At 38.8% G+C, this 25,692-nt stretch overlaps 1 protein-coding gene across 3 annotated transcripts in view; it reads left to right on the forward strand.

Moving 5' to 3' along the window:
* Positions 1–25,692, forward strand: part of LOC116925830 (Kruppel-like factor 2) — a 47,848-nt gene extending 22,156 nt beyond the window's left edge. For 2 of the 3 annotated variants that reach the window (XM_045175209.1, XM_045175210.1), the window contains exons 4-6: positions 23,205–23,390; positions 23,966–24,740; positions 24,807–25,692. In XM_045175209.1, coding sequence (XP_045031144.1) covers positions 23,205–23,390; positions 23,966–24,740; positions 24,807–25,102 — 1,257 coding nt within the window. In that variant the 3' untranslated portion in view covers positions 25,103–25,692. Of the gene's footprint in view, positions 1–20,767; positions 21,584–23,204; positions 23,391–23,965; positions 24,741–24,806 lie in introns of those variants that run through there. The other variant, XM_045175207.1, reaches the window with a different exon arrangement.

The following is a 25,692-nucleotide window of genomic DNA, read 5'->3' on the forward strand; positions in this document are numbered from 1 at the left end:
AAAAAATTCCCAAATCTCTGGTATATATTTAACTAATAAAAGCCCATGAACACAAATAATCAGATGAGCAGCAGTTTCCCCGCCCCAGCTGGCCCATCATTTTTGGATTACAAATTGAGGACAATATCAAAAGAAGAGCCCCTTCTTCGTTTATGTGAACATAATTACCTAATAGGAATCTATTTAAAAAAAATTTTGGTTGGGCTTCATCTCCATAAAGCACTGCTCTTCGGGAGTCCTCGTGCAAAAGACTACCGCTGCGTCTTTCCTTCTTGTTTGTGTATATGTTTTTATTTTAAACTCATCCAAATATTATGATTTTCTTCTTCTTCTTTTTACGTGTTTTGGCTGCTGGCTTTTTTAGCCATAGATGGTCTCCCCCCCTCTTCCTCGCTTTAAATATCGTCCACAATTCTTTCTCTTTTCGGGCCCACCGCACGAGGGGGTTTACAACGGCCGCCGCCTTCTTTCTTTTTGAAAATGTCTTTTCTGTATAGACAACCAGTGAATTTTTATAGGGGCTTTTATACAACCACTAACAGACTTCCCTGATATAACAAAAACAAAAACAAAAAAAGGTTTCATCAGACATAGGCGTAGGAGGTTTTCGTTTTTTTTTTTTGTGAAGAACTTTCACAAATCGGTTGAATATGCTAATGGATCGTGAAACGGCACGAGGCGGACTGCGGGAGATGAACGCGTTCCATCAGTCGGGGGGCAATGTAGGAAGAAAACATGTGTGATGTCGTTTTCTGTGTTGTGCAACTTAAGGGAAAAAGAAAAGAAAACAAACACACAAATGATGTTTGAATATGAATTGATTTCTTTTCGGGTGAAGCATTTTGTTGTGTCTTGATGAATTCTTATCAATTTGGGAGAGGCATTTTCTCGTATTGTTCAAAACGATTTGCTTAAGGGCCGAAAAGGATTTTGTACAACATTCAAACCCCAGAACAACACGAAATAATATTTTTTTTTATATATTTCAAATAAAAGATTCTCTTCATTTGAATAATTGAAAAAACAAAATTATCGTGCAGACTTTTTGGATTTTTTGATTTATTCTAAACCAAGGGAAACAATAAGCCCATACATCTCAATGGGCGGATATGTATCATATTAATATCAAAACATTAAAAAAACAAAAACAAGAATGAATGGGTTTGTTTGTTACCAAAATTCTTTATTCCAAAAAAATAAAAAAGGCGCTTGAATTTCGTGAATCAATGGCAAAAGGGAAAATTCTTGTATTCATTTATTTGTTTATTTTTAGCAAAAATTCGGCTCCAATAGGCGGAGGAGGCAAACAATGTGAATGCATTAGGATATACGTGTATACATTCGTATGTAGATGTGTATGTGTGGAATGTTTTCTATCGATGCAAAGAGCCACAACAAACATGGAATGTTTCCCCTTGTGCGGGGGAGTTGAAAAAAAAGGGGGGATGGAGGATTTCTTGAAAGAGCGTGAAAATTCGTCTGTCATGAACTCCCGCCGAGATTGTCTGTTTCACCTCCCCCCCTTTTTTTTCTTTCTATTATGCATTTTTTCTTTTTTTTTTTTTTCTCATTGTGTATGGGGTTTTGTTGTTGTTGTTATCGGGTGATTCACTCTGGTGCTATTCTAACCTTTGACCCATTTTGTTTTCTCCGAGTTTGTTCTCGTTCGAATTTCCCGCCGCCAAAGGCCTCGTTTTGAAACAACGCGTCCCTTTTTTTTTTTTTTTTCCATATCCCCCTGAAAGCCACGCTTATTATTATTTCTTAAAACAAAAAATCCCTAAGTGAAAATGAACGATCGAGTACAACCAATTTTTTTTGGTTTTTGTTTGATCCTTGGTTCGATTGAATTCAATCGATGATACATCATCGTAAACGGTATTAAATACCTGAAATACCATTCCAAATATGTGCGTCTGCTAATCAATTTCCTCTCTCTGTCTCTCACTTTGAAATTCCCCTTTTTTTTTTTATTTGCCGCGTTACCACCCGTCGGGGTAGTGTGGGGGTAGGTGAGTGAAATCAGTCATCATTCTCCTACCCCCCTCTCGTGTGACTCGTTCGTCTATAGATATAACAATAGACGTGTATACTGCACGCATGTAGAGATGAAACATTCCGACACACTTTTTTTGTTTTGTTTTCTTTTTTTGGCAGTCCGTACTCGAAAGATAGAAAGAAAAAAATGAGAAGCGGGGGGTTGTACAATTTTATGATGGAAGAGGACGATGCGTCGATGGAGCGTGCTTCCGGAAGACACGAAAACAAGAGGGACACGTAAGAAGAAAAGAAAAAAAAATAAAAACATTGGCAACGGCTAACAATTGCGTGAGTATACGCGTTATACCCGCAATAATAAATCGAGGAAAATATGATTGAATTAAAAAGAGAATTATTTATTTTTTTTTTTTTAGTCGCGTGAAAATGACACTATATCAAATCAAATGCAAAAAGTTTTTATATGTAAAGAAGATAACACACAACGAGTATAAAACCCGGAACTGAATTTATTTTTCAAATTCTTCAGAGGGGGGGATGCCATTTGAATATCCGGAAGTCATTTGGAATTCAACCGGCCGTGATGTCGATGATGATGTGAGCTTGTGAGCCATATACCCTCCCCCAACCCCTCTATACCTCTATATACCTATAATAAAGAGCCGCGTTCCCTATCCAAACTCGAATGTTAATTCCTTTAGATTCTATTGCTGATGCTCACCCTCAATATCCCATTTTTCAATAATAGGGTGAGGGGATCGAATCACAAATTTCACGGCTTCCGCACGGATGTGTTTGTACACGAAATAAAAGAAAAGAATTTGATTTGATTTGAATTTTTTTTTTCGAAATTTAAATGTCGGATCTCTGTGTGTACGGGAAAGAAAGAAAACCGGATATGCCGTTGGCTCCGGTTGAATGTCGCGTGATGGACGGCGCCATTTTGCTCACTTGCGTTTCCAACTTTTGATTATAGGGTTCCCCACCCCCCCTTTTGCGCCAATCTGTCAAAGTACACACACACACACACACACAAAAGAAATCAACATTTTCTTACACTGTTGATGTGTCTCTAATGAGTTTCTTGTTATACAATTCCCGTTTTTTTTAAATATTTATTTTTAAAAAAATATCTGTCGGTTCATATTTTTTGTGGCGATTGAAAATGGCGGTGTCTTTCGGTCAAAGGAGGGCGCCAAAGTAGCGCCGACATTTTTTTGTTTGATGCGCCGGTGCGCAAAATCATCAAATGGGCGAGCGCGGGGTCGGTCAAGATCTCAACAACAAACAAAAAACACACGAAATTATTAATCCTCTCCCCCCTTTAAAAAAAAGAATGGGTTATCCTCCCCTGTTGCGCCCACAGATGATGATGATGATGACTTTAAAAAAAAAAGAGTGAGGAGGGAGGAGGGAGGGGAGTAGGTAAAAACTAATGAAAAAAAAAATGTCAAGGTGTTGTGAGCAGCAAAAGAGAGTGGACGCTTGTTAAAAGAAGATCAAGACACGCACACACAAAAAAATAGGTTTAGGCGCACTATACCTTTTGTTTGTTTTTTTTGAATAAATCATCTTTGTGTGTGTGTGTGTTGTCCAGTTTGGTGTCATCAATTTAAGCTTTTTTGAATCTTGAAAGAAATGTTGTTTTCTTCTCTTTTTTTTTTGTTTGGGATCATGTCATTTGCGTCGCCCCTTTTGTGTGTTTTGCGTATTCGTGTTCAGCTTCTGGAATATTTTCTATAAACATTTGTTGGGGGGGGGGAAGAGATTTAAAAAAGAATATGTATTTAAAAGAGCCGACGCTGAAATAAAAAATGATGACGGTCATGATGATGATGACAAGAAGAAAAAGTTTGGGGTTCTTTTCATCATCGGCGCGCATGTTCTACCGAGTGCCTACAACATTCACAATTGGAGAGAAGAGCGCGCATATAGAGATATAGTTGATGTTGCAGCATTTCTTCTTGCTCAACATAGTCAAGGACTCTCTCTGTGTGTGTGTGTAAATAGAGAGCGACAAAAAAAAGGGGGGGGGGAGCCGAAACTCACAACATGTTTTTATGTTTAAATATTTTTCTTGTTGCTCATTGAATCGGCTCTCTTTTCACGCCGGTTTTTTATTTTTGAGGGGGGAATTGAATTTGAAATAGGCCGGACGCATCCATCAACTTGAAAATAGTGTAATAACGTGAAAAAGAATGGCGATCGTTTTATTTATTTATTTATTTATTTATTTATCGCTAAACATGCAGACACCAAGAGCATCAATGTTGACGTTAATGCTACTGTGCCGCCTCCAAGTGGCTGGCGCGATCAAACTGCACTTTGATTGATGGATTCTATCGTAGATATTAGGCTACCATTTGTTTTCTGATTTAAAGACGTGCGTCATTATGAACAAATCATTGAAAAAAACCAAGGGGGGAAGGATTTGAATTAGAATTTAAATTTTTCTTTTCAAAATTTCCGGATGTTGATCGTCAAAGTCGGCATTTTGGGGAAAGGTCATCGAGGGTGAATAAATCAAACAACACGGCGGTACATTTTTTTTTTTTTTTTTTTTCGTTTTCGTGACTCACTTGTTTCTCAATCGTTTCATCTTTTTGCAGCGATAGATGCGCGCAACACAAAATAAATGGACGTAATTGGCTTTTGTTTCGGAGAGCGCACTGTTGAATTCGTCGGATAAAGAGAAAAACTGGGCGTGGTCTTTACGCATTCCCCCCCCCCCACCAAACATTCAAAAAATTTTATTTTAAATCGTTCACCTGTTTAACGGGAGAGCGGCAAAAAAAAAAGAAAAATATTTCGAATGCACCGACGACAGCCGTGTGCGTAATCTGTCGTGACGTCACGATCTCGTTATTTGAAGGAACGGCCAATAATGCGCGATAAATCGTTGTCGTTTAATCAATTAATATGGGGGTGGGTAGGAACACAATTTTTACCTTTAAAAAATTAAAATAATTTATGGCAGCCATTTGTCGGGAATTTTTACTTCATTTCACGCCTCGTTATCTCGTCGATAAATTGCCGTTTGGCAGATGAGGAATGGGCCAAATCATCGGCCGCTATTTCTCAAATTTCAGTTTCCATAGAAACCTAAGCGTTTCCCCTGTTGAAATAGAGCCACGTTTATTAAATCAAATTTATTTTTTTAGAAAAAGGAAAAAGAAACGCTGTCGTACATTCGAAATCTCGCCATTTCAAATGATGCCATCACAAATAATTACGTAGCAAAGGTGGGGAGGGTGGTGGAAATGTTCAGCTTTTCCAGTGTGTTGCGCCATTTTGTGTGTGCGCCGAAAATCGTTGTTATGTAACGTTGCGCCCTTCTATTATATTTCACAACACCCCGTCCGAAAAATATATATACGAGCTCCGAAGGGCATCATCATCATTGAGGCTTATCTTGTCTCTGTGTGTGTGTGTGTGTATTTTCTTGAATGGTTTCGGATAGCTCTTAATGATATAGATATAGTCCATTTGAACACCCTCTCCCCCCTTTTATTTTTATACGTACATATTTTTTTTTTTTTCTATATGAAAAAAGTTTTCGTGTTGTGATAATCAAGTAATTGAGCGCAAGTGAAAAAAAAATGTTATCTCTATACTTAAAGTTGAGCGCGTTAAATTATCTCTTTTTTATGATGATTTTTTTGTTTTTCACGCTGTTGTCGGTATACTAGCGGGATCGTTTTTGTTTCGGTGTGCAACTTGTATTTTTGGTTTTTTTTGTTTTCTATCTGCGCCCACTGTCATTAAATTTCAATTATACACTCCCCAAGTCCCAATTTTTGTTGTTGGTCCGTGTTAACTACCCGTACGCTCGTTGCACTCACTCTGTCCAGCCGGTACACACTTTTTCTTTAAAAAAAAAAAAAATTTCAAAGCGGATAATAGAATTCTATTTAAAATTTTAAATGCGGATTTCATATTTTTCGAATTTTGCAACAATGGCCAAGTCTTAAAAAGAAAAAACACACGTGTGAGGAAATTGGAAAACTAATCGATCAACCGATTAATATTCCATCGTTGCTACGTGTGTCTGCGCCAATCCAATATATATTTGTATATGTACACACAGAGTCGACCCAGCCCTTTATTGTTGTTTGGCTTTTTGTTGTATTTTATTATTTATTTTCCCACCCTTTTTTTTTTTCGTCTTATAAAAATACAACAAACGAAGTGCGATATACGGAAATCACGCCCAGTTCTCTCGGGCCTCTACGCACGGAAGAAACATGGCCGAAAGCTGATGGAACAGATCAGCAGCCCAGCCAAAAGATTCGAAACTGGCCATATAGAACGAAAGATGGGCGTCTTGAAATTGTTCTTTCTCTTTTTTTGGTGGAGGGAGCTCCTCAACCTGTTTGACCTTTGCATTATTCAAAATGTTCTGCACACAGCACAAGAGGGTCTATATTTATATATATCGAGTTGTGCTGTATGGATATGTTCAGCCGCTTTGAACAATGGAGGGTTTGACCCGTTCCGCGTCTTCTTCTTCTTTTTAAATGAATTTTCTGGGACATCTTCTCTCCCTTTTGTGTGTGTGAATTAGTCGCCTCCTACGCAGCTCGTGCTCCTGAAAAAAAAAAAATGATTAATAGTTTTTTTTTTTTTAACGTAGCAAGTGTGAAACGTTTGTCCTTAATGAGCTCTGCGTATCGAACAACAAAGGTGAAATTCAATTGTCGCGTACCTGCATTTTCTTTTGTCCATTGCTGAGGGAGGTAGGAGGGCCTTTCCAAAAAAAAAATGCGTGTTTGGTGGATGATTATGTTAGAATAGGAAAGGAATTGTTGAAAGAAATAGTAGGCAGGACGTTTATCACACTCGATGGCCATAAATCGATCAAAAGTTCCAAAGGATCCAGGTGTGGGGTCGACGCGGGGGCTGATATTTCAGCCGGATGCAGCACAGGTGATCGCATCATCTCCAGTCATCATTTATATAGGCTCAACATCTCTCCCCTTTTTATTTTTCATTTACCCCTTCTTAAATCGTTGATTTTTGTATATTTTTCAAAATTTAAAAGTTTTCAATTTTTATTATTAAAAAAAAAATAATAGCGTCGTCGCATTCGGGGAGGTCCTTGCATTTCGGGAGATAAATGAAGCTGTCGCACGCGGTTCTGTAACAGTTTCGTTTCTTTTAAATATATTTACATGTGTGTGTGTGTGTCTGCCGGAGAAAATGTAATGCCATTTGTTACTATCCCGTTTGCAATTAATAATATCATCGCTGGCGCGAGCACAGAGGGCACACGCAAGTGCACGGCGGGAGGCGCTTACCGACCGGCCCTTGCGTCTTTTACGATGTTGACTAATCATCCGATTTTCTTCTTTAATTTTGAATGCCTTATTTCCTATTGAATTGGTTACGCGTGAATTTCTGTTATTTTTCAAGGGGAAAAATAAAACTAAATAAAACAAAAGGTCGAGTGTAATTTCGAAATTTAAAGGGCCTTTTTTTTTCGGGAGAAACCTGTCAAACATTTGATCAGCTTTACAATGATGGAGAAGTCCTCGGCCAGACTTCCTTGGTGGTCGTGACAAAAGAAAACAATTATTTTTTTATTTTTATTTTTTTGGAAACTGTGTGATATTATCTGTATATATTCTTTTTCTATCCCATTTTGTTGTTGTTGTTTTCGTTTTTTGAAAAATTTCAAACTTGGACGTTGTATAGCCGAGTCTGTGCAACACGTCTCAATTATTTCACGAAAAGAAAAACAATTCAACGATGAAGAAATCATTCAAAACGAAACACAAAGGGCGGGGGGGGGGGAACGGTACACACCATTCCAGTGTACACACACTGGAACATAATTCTTGTATCAAACGTCCTGACTCGATAATAGCCGGATGTAAACGTTTGATTGATTCAAATCATATTTTAACTTTGTGCAGTCAATTTCAAGACATTCGGAAATTTAAAAAAAAATTCAAATGTTCGAGTGGGATGACGACGATGTATACGACAAGGAGGTAGAAGATTTCAGGTGTGTGTTGGTGTAGGAGTCGATTGTTCAACTTGAAACACAAGAGGACCGCCCAGTGTGTTGCTTTCTTATCCGGCACAGGTAACACTAGACGTGCCCTAGCGACGAAACTTGGAAGAAAAAAAAGGGGCAACTCGCACACATCACCTCAAGGGGGTCACATTCTTCGACACTTTGATGTGGCTAGAAGAAAAAAGGCAAATCATTTCAATAAATCCATCGTTTCGATGCGCCTCTTATTTTATTTTCTTTTTATCTTAAATTGTTTGTTTATTTTTGTGCTGTGTATTATGGCCGTCCAGCAGCCGCTCTGGAAAAACTGAGATAATAAAAATCAAAAAACAAAATGTGTAAATAGACATCCGTGAGAGAGAGAGGAGGGGGAAGAAAGTTGTCGGCCAATTATCATAATCGATGCTGTTTTTTCTCGCGTTCACACCGTTTTCTTGCAGTTTGAAACATTTCAAAGGTCCGATCGAAATGTTTCCGAAATCTCTCCCACCGTTTCGGCCGCCAGCTGTGAACGTCTCTAAATGACTCTTAAAACATTTATAGACGTTGTGTGTGTGTGTGTGTGTGTGTGTGTGTGTGTGCATACAGATGCGCATATGATTTTGAAAGTCTATAACACGACGCAGAGTTTCGGTGAGGGCCGATAAATCGGAAAGCTATTCACCTACACATAACACGAGAGCCTCTTTTGTGGGGCTGTGAACGCTGTGAGCTATTCTGAAGAGGGAAAAAAGAAAAAAAAAAAAGGCCCGCCAGTTATACGAGCAACTCGTAAATTTGCGGTGAACTATATGGCCCTTTTTCTTCTAAAGCGCATTGCCCCTTTTTCCATTGAAACAAAATCTTAAGAGCAGAGGGTGTTCGTCTTGTGATGTGGCGTTGAGCCAACCCAGCGGGGCTGTTTCCAATGTTTGTTGTCGTGTCTCCGTGAAAAAAGCCAAATTGTTTGCCAATATTTGTGCTGTGTGTTGAAAGTGCATTTTTCTGTGAGGTCTGCCTATAAGAAGACTTGAGGTGGCACTTGTTTATCGCTTGTACAAGTCAATTTCAAATGGGATGGGGTTGAAGAACATGTTCCTCTTTTATTTTGAAGGGCTGTATCAGCTGCGACTGATCGGCACCGACTCGAAATCACAGGTCGCGAAATTCGCTGATGTCTCGACTTGATGTTTCTCTCTTTTTTTTAAAAAGCCATTAAGAAAATTTGAAGGGTGTACCTCTCAGTTTTTGCGTTTTGTGATTGATCCCGTGTGGTCTACATCGCCGTCGGTCGTGATTCATTTGCGTAACAATCGGGCCGTTGCGACGGTCGAGGAATAATGAAGTGAGACGTATCAGAGTTTTGACAAGAGCAGGAGATGTTTCATTGATTTTATGCAAATGGGAAATTCGACCCCCCACATGACTATGCACGGCATAATCAACTCGTTTTCTTCTCTGCCAAGAGAAGAAAAGACAAAAAGGGGGAGGTTTTGATTTCTTCATTGGGGGCCCAGTTCGATTTCATTTTTCTTACTTCTCACTTGAAGATCGATGGCTTTTAATGTATTCATCTTGTTCATTTTCCAATGATTATAACCAACATCAAAACGCATTTCCTCTTTTTTTGGACTCGTGTTTTTTTGTTTCTTTTTTTTCAAAATTCCCGCTTAATCACGTCGAATTTAATTGCGACATTTTCGTCAGCGTCGGCCAAACCAAAATCTTGTCCACCAATTGTTTCTTTCTTTTTTCTCTCTACATCAGCTGATTTTCAGTTACAAGAAACGAATTTTTTTTTGTTTTTCCCCTCCAACAAATTCAAAATTTTTCTTTCTATGTAATAAAATGAGGGGAATTGACTAAGAAACAAAATGGAAAGACATCCATCACCTTTCTCTTTCTTCTTGTTTAAAAAAAAAAAAAAAAGAATTCTCGGCCCGCGGGATGGCTGTCTGCGTGTTGCCCTCTGCCAGTAATTAAGGACGCGAGGCTTTGATTGCACCAATCTGACGCTGTGCCGTCGCCTCTCACTTCATTTTTCTCTTTTTTCAAATTCTCGTAATCGTCTGATTATATGAATTCTTTGCCCCTTTGTAATATTTTGTTTTAATTTTGAATAAATGACAGAAGAATCTTTTAGTTCTCGTTATTCAAACGATCATCGTCACGGCCGTCTCTCACTGGACTCGTTTTTGTGTTGAAATAAAATCTTATTTAATTATGATTCGTTTTCGTTGTTGTTGTTGTTGTGTCCTGTTTTAATGCGCACCAGCTGACCGATATTTTAAAACTGGTGTCGTAAGCGCAGAACAGAGAAACTGAGTCATCATCATTTAACTGTCGCTGTCTCTTTTATTATAATAATAAATTTTCTTTCACTCTGCAGAAGAAAAAAAAACGCACCAGTTTAACCCCCTTACTTTTGCCTTTGTCCAAACAGCTCGTGATCGTTTATCACGAAACCTTAAAGAGTATTGCGTGCTCTCCGACACTTAAATCTTTAGAGAGACTCGCAAGTCTTTTAATTTTTTTAATTCCTTCATTTTGTTTAAGATTTTTTATTTTCATTTTTTTTATGTTTTACTCTGACCCATCATCCAAATGATTCGATGAAGACCAACTGCCTTAATCTGACACAATCAACAAACACGACACATCACCGATTTTATAACGAATTTTGATTTGAATATTTGAACCACATGGACGATGGTTTTTACATTCAAAACCGAGAGAGAAATCGATTATTTATTCAATGAAAGCAGAGACAATAATAACGACGAGATCGCATGGCTCCTTGATTGAGGTCGTTTGTGATCTTTTTTTCTTTCTTTCTCCTTTCTAACTACTTTTGCCATCCCACTCCCCCCGTAAAAGAAAACTCGTTTGTTTGCGTGTTTCACGAATATATTTTCGGACTTCAAAGTTAATCAATGCTCGCGCGCCAATAATCGTCGGCGTGAATCAATGATGACGGACCGGTCCTTCCTCCCCCCTTCCCCCCTTACATTCTCGAGGCTTCCCCCCACACCCCTTTGGCTTGGTGATGATGTCACCAATTGCCTTTTTTGGGGGGCATTGCCGAGGACGGAGAGACCAATTATAAATGACGTTCTAAAGCTTCGAAAACTCCCCAACCAAAAATATTAACTGGTTTGAATGATTCCGTCATCGTGCCCCCCCCCCTCTTTTTTGTTTTAGTACAACTGTGTATTTATTCAAATTGCACAGCTCGTGAAGCGTCAAAGTGTTTGAACTTAACTATTTTTTTTTAGTTGAAATTTCATCGGCAACAGACACACGTAGAGAGAGGCCGTCTCGGAAGGTACGACTCCAATTGAACATTACCTTGTAAGGAATGAATCTCTCCTTAACCAAACTTTCTCTCTCTGTGTGTGCGCGTGCATTTTTCGATTTGACGTGTTCGATTCCAAAAAATTGGAACATTTTCACATTTTTAAAAAAATTTAATTTGAAATTGAATGTTATGTCTCGGCATTTTAAATTTAAAACAATAAATATATTTTTCGGAATTTCCGAAAAGCAAAATGCAACAGCAGGATAGGAGCGCCTGAAACATATTATAATAAAATGTTCCAGGCTCATTTTTTTTTTCTTCTTTGCTTGCTCGCGTGGTTATATTGATGACGGTTATTAAGAGCGCGCTTCACACTGTGAAGGTTGAACGTTTTTTTCTTTTTTAGACGTCCAAAAATTCAGACCCGGACTGTCTCGGGACCCGGGGTTTCCAAAGTGTGGAACGCGCGCGCGCTTTTTTTAAAAAGGTAACCTCCGTTTGGATTTGCATATCTAATTACAAGGTCTCGGAGCGCCTTGGCCCACAAGACACAGTCTATAAACACACAGCAGCTCTTCAGTCAAGCGAAAATATTTATCTGAAAATGCTTTAATGTTTATCATGCAAATCAGTCGGTATTCAACAATACGACAGAGCCTCTCTCTCTCTTTTCTAGTGTAGATTTGACGCGTTTTCTTTCTAATGCTTGGGAAGGTTTGGAGATTCTCAAAAGGCAGTAAGCAATCAATAAAAAAAAAAGGTTTGAAATATATTCAATTCTATTGTACGTTTGTGTGTACAATGGTAGGCAAATTAGTCGGTTTAACTCTTTTTTTTTCTTTTTTACTGAAAAAAATTTAAAAGAAAACGAAATGTTTTCTTTGGTAGTAATGCACGGCCCGCCAACAGGAGTGTATTTTACTATATCATTAATTTTTTTTTTTTATTTTTAAAAGAAAAAAAAAAATTCGAAATTTTTGCTTAGTTTCAAGTAAAATGGGCGGAAATAAAATCAGAAAATTTTTTCTCTCTTCATCTTAATTGCATGTGTAATCAGTTGGTAATCAACTCTCGATCCATTTCAGTTAAGCGCGAGCGACGTCGTTTCAACTTGTTGCCCTCATTTGTTACACAACGTCTTCTTGTTTTGCTGCTACGGTTAATTGATTAACGTTGGCAATTGCCGTTTATCGGGTCCCGGCATCAACGTTAATTTTTAATTTTTTTTTATTCAAAACACACGATGGTGGGTGGTTTGGATTTGATACATCAACAAAAAGACGGATCGCTTTCAGATCCGTCATCGGTTAACGCTCTAACCCAACATTTATTCGAAAATTATATTAAGGCGTACGAAACGCTGCGCTAATAACATCGAACATCGTTTTCCTTTTTTCCCTTCAAATTACTAATTGAATTCATTCAGAAATGAAAAAGAAAAAGAATTTGAATTTGTTTTCAAATTCCCGCCAATTTTTGTTTGAAGCGCTTAATGCGCGCGCCGCCGTGTGATTATCAAATAGCCGCAACGATTGACGAGACATCACGACTTTTTATTTATTCGAAAAACAAAATCAATTTCTGATTTTGAAAAAAAAAAAACACGAAGACGTGTGAAGTGAGGGAGCCTCTCTTGATGTTGTGTTTTTACTTCTGTTTTTTTTTTTAATTTTATTTATTATTTTTCCTCGTTGAACATGGCGGTCGATTTCAGTAGCTTTTATTTTTTTCAATTTTAATTCAATGTTTCTTGTGATTTGACTTGTCTAAAAAAAAAAAAAATGCTTGTGTATAATAATCATAACCGAACACGGCAGCACATCAGTCTTGAAAAAGAGAAGCCGCTTCTCAATTCAGCCTCGGGGCGCCTGAAACTCAAAACAAAAATAATAATAAAATATCCGTTTCAATTATTGTCTTTCTCTTTGAGCCATTTCAGAGGTTTGTCTGCGCCGGTGGTCTGATAGCTCCTGATGACTTAAAAAAAAAACAATTGCTACTATACGCTATCAATTGCTGTTGGCTATTTCATTCAAAATTTTTCTCTTTTTGGGATTCACGCCGCCGCTTTTGCTTATCGTGATGGAAAAACGAGTACCACGGCAATGTTTAAAAAGAAGACAGCCGTCACTTACGGTCATGTTTCTCTCTCCGAAACGATTCATTTCTCCCTTGTTTTCTTTTATTTTTTTTTTGAAAGAAGAATTGAGGTTCTGTATAGATTTATATATACATTTGTGCTGGCACCTGATCAATGTAATTACAAGTCGCTCGCTTCGTGCAACAGCATCGAACGTTGGGGAATATTTGAAAAGAAATGGAAAGGGCCTTTTTTTTGTTTTGAATTCGTATAGAATTTCCCAGCAGTGGACGTGCAAGTGATTATGAAGTAGCGTTGTATCAAAATTGATTGTGTATAGACGGGAATTCATTTCGTAGGGCCCCTGTTATTTCCGATGGAAAAATCCCAAAACTATATTAAATGGCTAAATTACACGCGATGATAAGCTGATGCCCTCCTTGTTAAACGATACCCGACTGAGTTGTGTATGTGTATCTTAATTTTTATTCAAATCAGCCGCTGATTTTGTTTGAATTTATTCAAAAATTGATGTCGTTTTTTGTTTTTTTACGTTTGCAAAGGGTGGGGGCAAAGCGCGGGCTTGGAATTCAAATTTTTGATGTAAAATAGTTTAATTATTCATAAATTTTTTAAATATTACATCATTGCGAGTTACATTTCCTTTGTTTAGCCGGTCGATAAGAAGAAGAAGAATGTTGAAAGAGAGGCAACGATGATAAATATTAGGCAGGTACTTGCACCTGCGAACAAGCCGCGGACACGAAACAATTTGAAAACGAATAGATAAATCCGTTTTTGGGTCTCTTTCTCTCTCTTTTAAGAGCGCCCCGACAACACCGTGTACGCAAGACGAGGGAGAAAACCACCCACCAGGTGAAGACTAATGACTCACCACCGATGCGCATTTCTCGCAGCTTTTGTTTTGGTTTTTTTGAATGACGCTCATTTTTGTTGTTGTTGTAAAAGTCACGAGAAATCAATTTTCGATCGCGCTTTTATTGCCAATAGGCCCCACCTGTTTATTAAATCAACAAATTCGATTTCAATGTTTTCAATGCATTCAAAGATCCTTGGTTAAAATTCCATGTTAAACTCGGTCCTCCCCTCTTCATCACCATCAAACAACAGGGGGAAAAGATTATTATTATTTTATTTTGATTTTTTAAAATTTTACGATCCTCAAAAGAAGTTTCTCTTTCTCTGATTGGCTATTCTCGTTTCGAGTGGAAATGTGTTTGATTGTTGTTTTTCATCAATCTTGTAGGCACCCCCCTTGATTGTCATTACAGCTCGTTACCATCGTTGAGTTGGAGAAACAAAAAAGATTAATCAAACGTTAAAAACCATTTGGAAATGACCGTCCCCTTTTTCTCTCCTCGAGACACACACACAAATGCCGAGTTATAATTCGATTTGTTTCCAGAAACGAAAGAAACAAAACAACGGTCGTTGTATGTATTCATATATTCAAACCAACCTATATATCAATGGCCGCTGGAATTGTAAACAAATAGGCCCGGCTCTTAATCAACTCGAATTTCGTTTAGTTGGACAAATACAGATCAAATTATTATAGAAACGAAGGGACGAACTGGCAGCTTTGTGTGTGTGTCTCTTATTAAAACTGGCCCTGCGCTTCTCTATACACACACACACACACACACACGCCGCTTGTATAAACAACCTTTGGCCACTTGTCAAAAATCATCAGACGAGATGCTCTGAATATTCATATTTTCTTCTTCTTCTTTTTTAGTAACAGCATGCGACTACAATCAGAAAGAGGCAAAGAAAAATTTCGTTTGATGTAATAAGATTAAATCACGCCAGAAATCGATTCATCACCTTTGGGCGCTTTTTTTTTCTTTAAAAAAAAATATACCGTTTGACCCTTTTATTTTTAAAGCGTCTGTCTCTCTTCCTGGTGGGGAGTAATAACAACATTCTAAAAAAATAAAAAAAATTATCTTTCATTTAAAGAAACGCGAGCGAAATTTCAAAAAATGTTTTGTTTTTTTGTTTACCCGCCAAAATCGTCTGCTATTTGATGATGGGGAATCGGCTTTTGAATGGCGGCCATATTATAGTTTTTTAGAAAACAAAGTTCGTGTTTATCCACCTATGCTAATTCTTTCAGCCCTTTTTTTTTTTTTTTCTTCTTCTCTCTTTTCACTTAATTTCTATAAATGGCCAGTCTTACAAAGAAAGAAAAATTCTATATTACGATGCAACCCGCCAAGGAAGTTTGTTTTTCATGAGCGGGCCGAAAGAATTTCGTTTGAATTTATGGCGATTGATATTGTGTGCATCGAACAGTCATCAGCATCACAAAAAACCGACAAATTTTGTCTGAATATTATCAACAGGGCCGACCCTCTTCTTCTTGCCCCTTCAATAAATATGACGATAGAATAGGTCCATATCTATGACACACGATCGTGTTTAAGGCCGATCAGTATACACTCTATACGAAATGTGTTCCGTGCTGCACAGATGATGATGCCCCTATCGCTTTGAACAAAACGGGGGGGGTTTGATCCTCTTCTTTTGCATATACAAAAGAGGTTATAGACGTTGTTTATTATAAGAGCTCTCATTTTCATTAAGATACAGTTTGAGGGAGGGGGAGAGGAAAAACAAAAAGGTGAAGGATGCCGACTCTCCGTGTAGACCGTGGTCCATACGTGATGGGGATTATAAACGACCGTTTGATGATATTGTTTCGGATAAATCAATCGACCTGTTTTGTTTTTCTTGTTATCTTGCGCAAGAAAAATTTTTTTTTTTACAGCTCTTCGTTTTTTTTTTTTTCAAACGGACGGTGGGAAGCGATGAATAATTCAATCAAATGCCACTATGGAAAAATACGAAAGAAATCATGTCGGATCTGATGTTTCAATCCAATTAAGGTCATCTGCTGTGATCTATAAAAATGTTGCGTTGATCTAAATCTTTGATAAGAAATGGCTGATTTTTATTATGACGAGAGAGAGAGAGAGAGAGAGAGAGACACGGACCATCTTTTTACACACACACACACGTATTCAATTAGCTGACGACCTACCGCCCGTCGTGGCCAGTCTTTAAAAGACGGCACTCTGCGCAGATATATATATATTTTTAATAGTCGAAGGAAGCCAACTCAATCTCTGGCTTATGTGTTTAACATATTTTATAGCCTCATCACGTGCCGATTCAAACAGCAACTAAATCAAAAAAATATGTGAACGTTTCAATAGCAAAGGAAGAAAAAGCTCGAGTCGAGACGCATCTTATCGCCCTCCATCCCAAACTAAAAATGGGACGTTTCTTTCTCTTTTTAAGGCAATAATAAATGAATCTCCTCGAAGGAAATTGCTGGAAATGGTCAGAATTCGTGATGCGAACGTGCGTACAGCCATTTCTTTTTTCCCTCTTCGGAAGCAGAGAATTGCAGTTTGTTTGTTTTTTTAATATAAGGAGCTGTCGTTTCGAATTACTGTACTCCTATTGAACTTTGAACAAAGAGAGAGAAAAAAGAAATCAACTGGAAATCGTTTGCATTTCTTGTTTTTTTTAAATATTTTACAGGTGGATTGGTGAGGCCATCGTTGTGACTCATTTCTTTGATTTTGGTCTTAAAACCAATCACTTTTCGGGCCTTTTCTTTATGATTGGCAAATTTTTGTTGTTGTTTCTGTTGTCCCTTTTCTTCAAAAACGTGTGATTGCAAACACACACAGGGGAAAACAAGATGTAGGCACAGACTGAGAAATAATCAAAAAAGAAAAGAAAAAAGTCTAAATGGATATGTATAATAACTAATGGGGGCCTTATACAATCACCAGCCAAACCCTTAGCGGTTCAGACTCCACCCTCTAATTGTGGCGCCCCCTTTTTATGTAATTGTGCACATTTTCAAGTGCCCCTTACAAAAACCTTCAAGTCCTATATAAGTTTTCCCAACCTGACTTTTCCATCATCATAAATCATTGATCAACACCTTCCACCACCAAAACAGAATTACTCGTTTAGTTTTCTTTTCTTTTTTTCAAATTCATATACGTCATCAGTTGGATTACATAATTTTTTATTTCGCACCCTCTAATTCCCCCCTCTATTTTACTGCAGTGTGGGGGGGGGAGGTGTGTGTAATGATCATTTGCCGCTATCACACAGGTGTGCGATATTTGAAGAAGAAAAATAATAAAAGCGCGCGAAAATGTGCTCATTTGAAAATTTCTTTTTCAGCGGTGCTCGGTGCCTAATGACAGAGTAGAACGCACTTCTTTTCTAGATGTATCATTTTTTTTTTTTTTTTTAAAGGGCAAAATGGGCGACGCGTGCTGCAAGTTCAGTTGCTGCATTGCTCGTGGACGTCCCTCCACCGAGAACAGTTGACGGCTAAATGAATGGGCCAGCTCAATATTCAAAAGGGGGATGTTTAATCACATGCTATATCTATCCCTACTCGTCTGCCTATCGTACATCATTTCCTTGCACGTATCAACAGCTTCTTGCTGTTCAAAAAAAAAAAAAAAAAAACTCTTCAAACATCAGACTTTTCTATTACATTTCTAGAAATCATTGCATTTTTTGTGTGTTGATTTTTTTATTAAAAATATTTTCTCAGCAATCATTTTGGAATGGAATAAAAAGGGAGGGCGATGATGTCGATGCGCATTCCATTGGATATGGGTAACTTGATATATTGGGTGATTCCAATCTTCGGAGGTTAAGGGATGATATCACACAGCACACCCTTTGACAAGCAAATATTATGTGCTGTATAGGATGCGGCTATTGATGGCCAACAGGTGCAATTGGGCGGATTATTATTATTATTATTATATATATTTATTTTTTTTTTTTAGCTCATGACATCACCACGCAATTTGATATAACTCATAGTCGACTGTGCTTTTCTTTATTGGAGTTTTTTCGAGTCGAAATCATTGGCTGGTTAATCTATATAATTAAGGGTATCTGTATTAATAAGATCGGTGAGATGCGATGAGAAAATACACGAGGCTATCGCTCACGGTTCGCCCACCCACCGCTCACACTTGTATGCAGATTGAATCGATTACCAAAAGAGTTTTTTTGTTTTTTTCTGGATTATCTTTTTGGTTTTCTGCTTTGTAAAGCATCGTAATTATCTATCGCCCGGTCTAGATAAATATGTTTTTTTTGTTTTTGTTTTTTTAATCCTTCAAACTTTCTCTGGCGAGAAACAAGAGCACAAATTTTCATGCAGACGGCCACACTTCATCACAGCCGACACTGAGAGAGGAGCCTCCCTTCTCTATATGAGCTCTTTTTATAAATTACATTTTCAAAACAAAAAAAAACATGTTTCTTTTGCTGCTTGCATCGAACAAGACGCAACGAACGTGAACGTTATGCGGCCGAAACAAGTCGCGATACTTAGGACTCATCCAAAAGCTATTTTTCTCTGTGGTTTGCTGTATATAATATGCAACGAACTATAGAAGTGCTCTTTAGTATTCCCCTGGTGTGGGGCTCATTCTGCGATGGGTGTGGTGACTTGAATGCCCGCACTTGATCCTTTTCAATTTGTTGATGGCCGAACATAGAAATGCCAAGAATGTCTGCGCAACATCCCCCCTCTCTCTCTCTCCTGATTTCCGAAGCCTAAACTTGAAGTGGCCATTTTCATTCAATCGAACATGTGTAGGCTACCATACCCTCACCTATATACGTAACCCAGAGTCTTTTCCCACGGTATAGTTGGCAGTTGACGCAACATGTTGTGTTTTGTTTGTTTTCAAGATCGAAAAAAAAAAAATGTATTTCATTTAGGAAAGTGAGTAGCAGTTATCGATAAAGCGATTGGCTCTCCATCACTGTCTTGTTGTTTTCTTGTTTGTTGTTGTCAACTGGCAACAGCTGACGTGCTCACCTCTGGCTGATTTGATTCGTTTAATAGAAACGCGCGCGCGCACACACGTAATGATAAGTTTCAGTTTTGTTTTTCGAGTGTCTGCTGCTCTGATTTGCCTATTTCGTTTTGGGGCCATTTGGTTGGCGCCAATGGGCACAATGTTGAAGTTGATTCTTTCCAACTGGAGGCGCAGTTCGGACAATCTTGAACGCGCTGTTCTTTGATTTCTTGTAAGAAGAACGAAATGTTGATCGCTCGTTATATTAATATATTAATATTTTTTTTAAATACATAACCTTCTCGTCTGTTAGGTGTTTTTAATGAAGTGCGGCAGGCCAGCAGCCAGACACTTCCTCATCCATCATCACCTGAGTTACAGAACGGACTCGTTTCCTGATTTTGATTTTGATTTTTCTTTTTTCTGTTTTTTGTTTTTTGTTTTTTTTATCTTCACAAAAGAAAAGGGCAGGGGGAGGGTGCGTGAAGGAGGGGAATAAATAAATGACCACTTATATCTCTTAAGGCCAAACACGCAACCCGCTCTGGTTTAAGAAATAAAAATGAAAATAAATAAATATACCAGTTCATTTTGATATTGGAAGTTGTTCCAGAAGTTCTTAGACATCACAAAATAAAACTTGATTTTTATTTTGATTTTGATTTTATTTTTAGTTTTAGTTTTAGTTTTAAGAGATACGGGCACGACCTGTGGCCACTGTGTACACACGATAATATTTCATACAGTTGGCGGGCGATTTGGAAGTTTGATTTTCGATGTTATCGCGTCATGAGCTTCTTCTTTATTATCGAAATTGCTGCGTATGCATATCGGCATTTTTTTTATTTTATTTTGACACCTCACCGCCCTCTTCTAGCTGATTTTTTTTCCTAAGAAGATTTGATATCGTCTGAGAAAATTTGCGTTTTTTTTTTGTTTGTTGTTTTAGTTTTGTTATTTTTATTTCATACGAAGAGGAAGAAAGAAAACAAACAGGCAACACAAAATAAAAACTAAACTGAGAAATAGAGGCTGTCGTGTGTTGTGCGTGTGCGTGTTTAATTGACAGTCACGCGAATAACCGACAAGTCGCCTATCCCGGGGAGTGATGGCGGTCCCCCCTCGTCTAGCGGGAGTTTTCAAACGAGGAGGACAACCCCCCTTTTTTTTTTTTCTCTCTCTTCCTTGTTCTTGCTCAACAAGAAAATGTAAAATCACACGTAAACAACGTGAGAGAAAAGAAACGAGAAATAGGAAAACGAGTCGGCGGGACTTGGCGTTCGCCATTGGCCAATGCTGACGTCATGCGCAAACGGATGCCAAAGGGAATGAAAAGGAGGCGAGCACATTGCCAAGCTCCTCCTCCTTTTCCTGCATTCAGGGGAAGAGACACGGGTAAAATTTAATGAAAAACAAAATAAAATGGAAACAAAAAAAAAAAATTCAAATAGACAACCGATAGAAGAGAAAAGAAGAAGCCCGGGAGTAGAGAGAGAGAGAGAGAGAGGAATAACAACGTCACACACACAGTTGCACGCAACATCTCTCTCCCTCTGTCGGGCGAAATAGGGGGAGCTGCCGATGTAACATTTATTTTTTTTATTTCCTCGAGCCAACAATAGAGCCAGAGCTTGCGCCAGAGCTGAAAGCATTGCCCACCTGGACAGGTGCTCCGCCGCGACCAACCGGCAGAACGCACTCCACAACAACAACACACACAAAAAAAAAAAAATAGTTTTTGTTTTTTTTTTTTTGTTTTCTTTCTTGCGTTCGTTCTGGCTGTGTCCATTTTCGATCTGAAAAGGATAAAAAGAAGTCGCCATCGTTTCGGCTCGTTTTGGCCTATTTGCTCTTACAGTCAACGCTAAAGCAAATAAAGACAAGAAAGAAAGAGAGGCGACAAGAAGGAACAGTTTTATTGGTGTGTCGTGTGCTGTGTTGTCATTTCGCAAGGAAAACAAAAGAAAAAAAAAACAAAAAACCCGAAATTGAATTTCGCCGCCAACGCGCGTCCTCTTGTCGGCCTTTTTTTTCTTTCGGTTTTAAGTGTCCATACTTAAACCTTTGATTGCCTTTTCATATCGTGAAACCGTACCGCCGTGTGTTTGTTTTTTGTTTGTTATTTTGGCGAAAGAGTTCAATAGTGGCACGAGAACAGAAAACGGGGGTGGGGGAGGGTTGGTGAGGGTCCGTTTCGGGCAAAAAAGAGAACGAAGAATTTTGTCCGTTCACTTTGCGATATGGCAGCCGTCGTGCCGCCGCCAGCCCACGGCCAGCCGCAACAACATCATCAACGACTCAACAAGATGACGGATCTCACCGACGTAAGTGCAATCTCGTGTGACACAAAGTTGTTATTGCTCATCGACGTACCTCCTTTCTTTATCCGAGTTTCGTTGGCTTTTAGTTTTTTTTTTTTTTTTTAATTTTAATCTTTGGCGTGTGCATGTTCTTTTGGTTTTTGAATTTTTTGATTTTATTATACGACTGTAAGTTAATGTTTTCACCCAACATCTTCCCCCCCCCCGAAAAAAACCAAAAACAAGAAGAGAAAAGAATTTTTTTTTCGAAAAGAAAAAATGGGGGAGGTGTTTGTTTTAGGCCTAGATGCATTCCGTGCGTTTTTTGCTCTTGAAATGCATAGAAATTTGGACGGGCTTTTGAAATCATCCAATAGATGTAAATTGGCGTGTGATGTTTGCCTGTTTTTGTATGTTCCCATTTTATTTTTGCTTTGATTTAGAAGAAGAAGAAAACAGGCGAAAACATTGAACTGGTTTGCGACTACGTGCACGTATAATTTTTTAAACGCATCTACGTAGAACGAAAACGGGAAAAAAATAAATTTTATATATTCCCTTTAGGCGATGTTTTGTTTTCAAGAAATTTAAAAATCCCAATTTTTCCAGTCTTGTGTTTTTTCTGTACCCGTTCAAATTTAATTAAAAAACAAAAAAACTAAAAGTTTGGGGATATAGGTGTAGCTTTTATACATTCCTAGGTGAATCCGTCAGACGGCCATTAAACATGTAGGGAAAGCCTATCTCTGTGCACATTGATTTCATAGTTGCCACAAGACGAAAAGCGATACGTGAACGTTTTCTAGGTAATAATGATGGAGCGATCTGAAAGCAAGTACGGCCTTTCAAATGAGAGAAACGTTTAGACAAGAACAAAATTTTAAAGACGTGGCACCCCTTTCGTTAATCAAATTAGTCGCGGTCCATTCACCAATAAACCACATTTAAATATACGCCTGCGCAATGTCGTTAACGCGCTGACATATTTTACGTAACAAGATGGATCCCAAATCATCGTCTTTTTTGTTTTTGTTTTTCACCATTTCCGACTTAACTCTAGCGACATGTAATAACGGAAATCAAATTTAAAAAAAAAATGACAACTCTGGCGGATCGATCATCATTTTCTCTGTCGAAAAATGCGCACAAACCGCGACGGTCCGTCAGTCAACTTTTTTCCGGGATTATTTATTTTCAAACGCGCATTCGTATGTTAGGCTGTGTACAACAACAAAGAAAAACGAGTCCAGCAAGTGACGGCCCACACTATATCGGCACGTGCGTCACACATGTAACAATCTCAGTTGCGTACACACACACACTGTTTTCTTTGTGTATATCGTTACGCTCGTTAATGCGTCCGTCTCGAGTCACAAGTTATTATACCCCTTCCCCTCTGCTTTGTTTTTTTTATTTTATTTATTTAAAATAATGGGATAATAGCCGGCCCGTCCAAACATCAAGTCACCGAGCGTCCTTTTTCCGGCCTCAGCCAAGCGTCAACTTGTGTTCGTTATTGGTCCGCTAGGGTTGAATTAGGGCCATCAGATTCATCAGCATTTCTTCGAGTTTATTCGATTTTTTTGTTGTGTGTGTGAATGATTTAAGAAACATTTGTTATTTTTCATTTATTCAAACACTTCAGATGTGGCAAGATATTGAGAGCGTTTTATTGGATGAAGGTCCAAACGCTTGCGCTGCTACCGCTGGCCACCCTTCCGGCGGAGACCCGCTCGCCTACCATCACTACCATGCCATCCATCATCCGATTGCAGCTCATCAGATGAGTCTTGTTCATCCAGGATTCCAGCAGCACCCCATCAACCATCAAGTATACCCCAAAAACACGAGAAAAAAAGAAATAACTCTGAAGAGATGTAAACACATAGACGCGTGTCTTTTTGAAAGAAAAATGACCCGCAAAACGGATGGTTTGCCCCTCTTCGCAATCACAAGGGAAACTAAACACAACGTTTGATATATAATGATAGACTGGCACCTTAACGTATCAATCACAACATGGCGTCTTCCGTGTTGTGATTCTCTTTGTTTTTTTATTAGCCTATAAAGAAGCAAAGACGCGTTTCATTCAAATGTTTTATTTCCACTGGACGAAATGAAATCGAGGCCCTTGTTTTTTAGTTCTTTATCAACAACATTTTTTTTTTTTTTTTTTTTGCTTCTGAATAAATAATAGCCCGACATAAAGCCAAGTGTCACACACACACACACACCAAAGAGCCGGAAGGCTATCGTTCCAGTACTAAAAAAAAAATTGCTCTCGATGGCGAAAGCTATTTTAAAATAATTCATGGAATATTATTGCTCCATTTTTGACACTCTTATTTATTTTATTTATTATTTTATTTTTTTCTTCTTCTCGGACGAAATAAAATCAAAAAAAAGGGCGCGACTTACGCTGATGTGATGACGGGCGAGCCGGTTATTAAAAACGAACCTGTCGACCTGATCAGTCAGCAAACGGACGAAACTAGCGGCTCTTACAATTTCGGCAACAACGCGGCCAGCCATCACTTGCAATATCACGTCCAGCAGCATCACTATTATCCGTCGAGCTCGTTGCATCATCAAGCGAGCCCGTCGGCGGAGCACGGCGGATACGCCAGCAGATCTTCTACGGCGAGAGATTGCCTCTACCAGCCGGCGGCGTCTAATCATCACGTCATTCACAATAGGGCGTCGAGCAATCCGTCGATCAGTAGTCCGTCCCCGTCGCCTAATAGCAGCAATAGTAACAGCAGTTACGCTGGATTCGGTCATCATCATCCGTCGGCCTACGCGTACGGACCGGTGGCCGTCCCGATGGCCGTCCCGATGGCCCACAATGGCCTGCATCATCAGCAGGGCGTATTGGCAGCGTCGCATCATCATTTGACGGCCAGCGCTGGCAGATTCGTCCATCACCAACCGTTTGGTCGTCACCATCCGCCGGGCACGAGGGTGTCCGTCTCGACGCCACCCTGTTCGCCTCAGGTGACGGCCGAGACGCTCAACTCTTCAGCCGTCCATCATCACAATCAGATGCAATTGCATCATCATCATCATCATCATCACTCGCATTTGTTGCATCCGTCGACTTCGCAACAGCAACCGCCTCCCCCTCCGCCGACAGGTCAAACATCAGCCGGCCCGGCTGGGCCGTTGATTAAATCTAAACGCGGTCAGTTTTTGTTTTTTTTTTGTTTTAATTTCTGAATTTCTAATAAAAATGCAACAACCAATTCAGGGAGAAAACGATGGGGTCGCAAAAAGGTCACGACGCACTTGTGTTCGTTCGCCGGATGCGCCAAGACGTACACGAAATCGTCGCATTTGAAGGCGCATTTGAGGACGCACACGGGCGAGAAACCGTACCAATGTTCGTGGAAGGGATGCGGATGGAAGTTCGCCCGCTCCGACGAGCTCACCCGCCACTATCGCAAACACACGGGCGATCGGCCCTTCCAATGCCGCCTCTGCGAAAGAGCCTTTTCGCGCTCCGATCATCTTGCCTTGCACATGAAACGACACGTAACGGCCTAAAAATATTTTTTTTTTTTTTTGTTTTTTTTTTAAATCAAATGGAAAATTAGGTTTGAATTGCAATTGAGCGAAATGTGTTTTTCTATTTTTAAATAGCACAATTATTTTGTGAATGAAACTAACAAATGGCTGACCAAAGTTTTAATTCGATTCTTCTGCTTTTTGTTTTTTATTTTAAATTTTCGTTTGATTATCTTTGTTTCATTTTTGCGTTGTCTGATGAGAGTTTGTAGAGCCATTTATAGGCCTTTTGTTTGGAAAGACGCCTTGATTCATTTGACTTTTGACGAAGATCAAATCTTTCTACTCTGTTTATTTTGGAATGTGCGTCTGATTTTATTCTAAAAAAAAAAAAAAAATTATACTCGCAAAGAGAAATCTATTTCGCATGCATGGCCATCATGTGTTTGTGTATAGCACGTAGGCGTATAGGGCTTAATTGCGTCATCATCCGATCGTGTTTGAATATTTAATCAGCAAAGAAGCTCTGCCATTTAAAAGAGCTGAGCTGTCTACGAAACGCGGGGCTTTTATGTCATCTGTAAATAACGTCTGATGAATGCAAAAATAAATAATAATATTAATAATAA

Source organism: Daphnia magna, linkage group LG6 (assembly GCF_020631705.1).
Source record: "Daphnia magna isolate NIES linkage group LG6, ASM2063170v1.1, whole genome shotgun sequence".
NCBI lineage: Eukaryota > Metazoa > Arthropoda > Branchiopoda > Diplostraca > Daphniidae > Daphnia > Daphnia magna.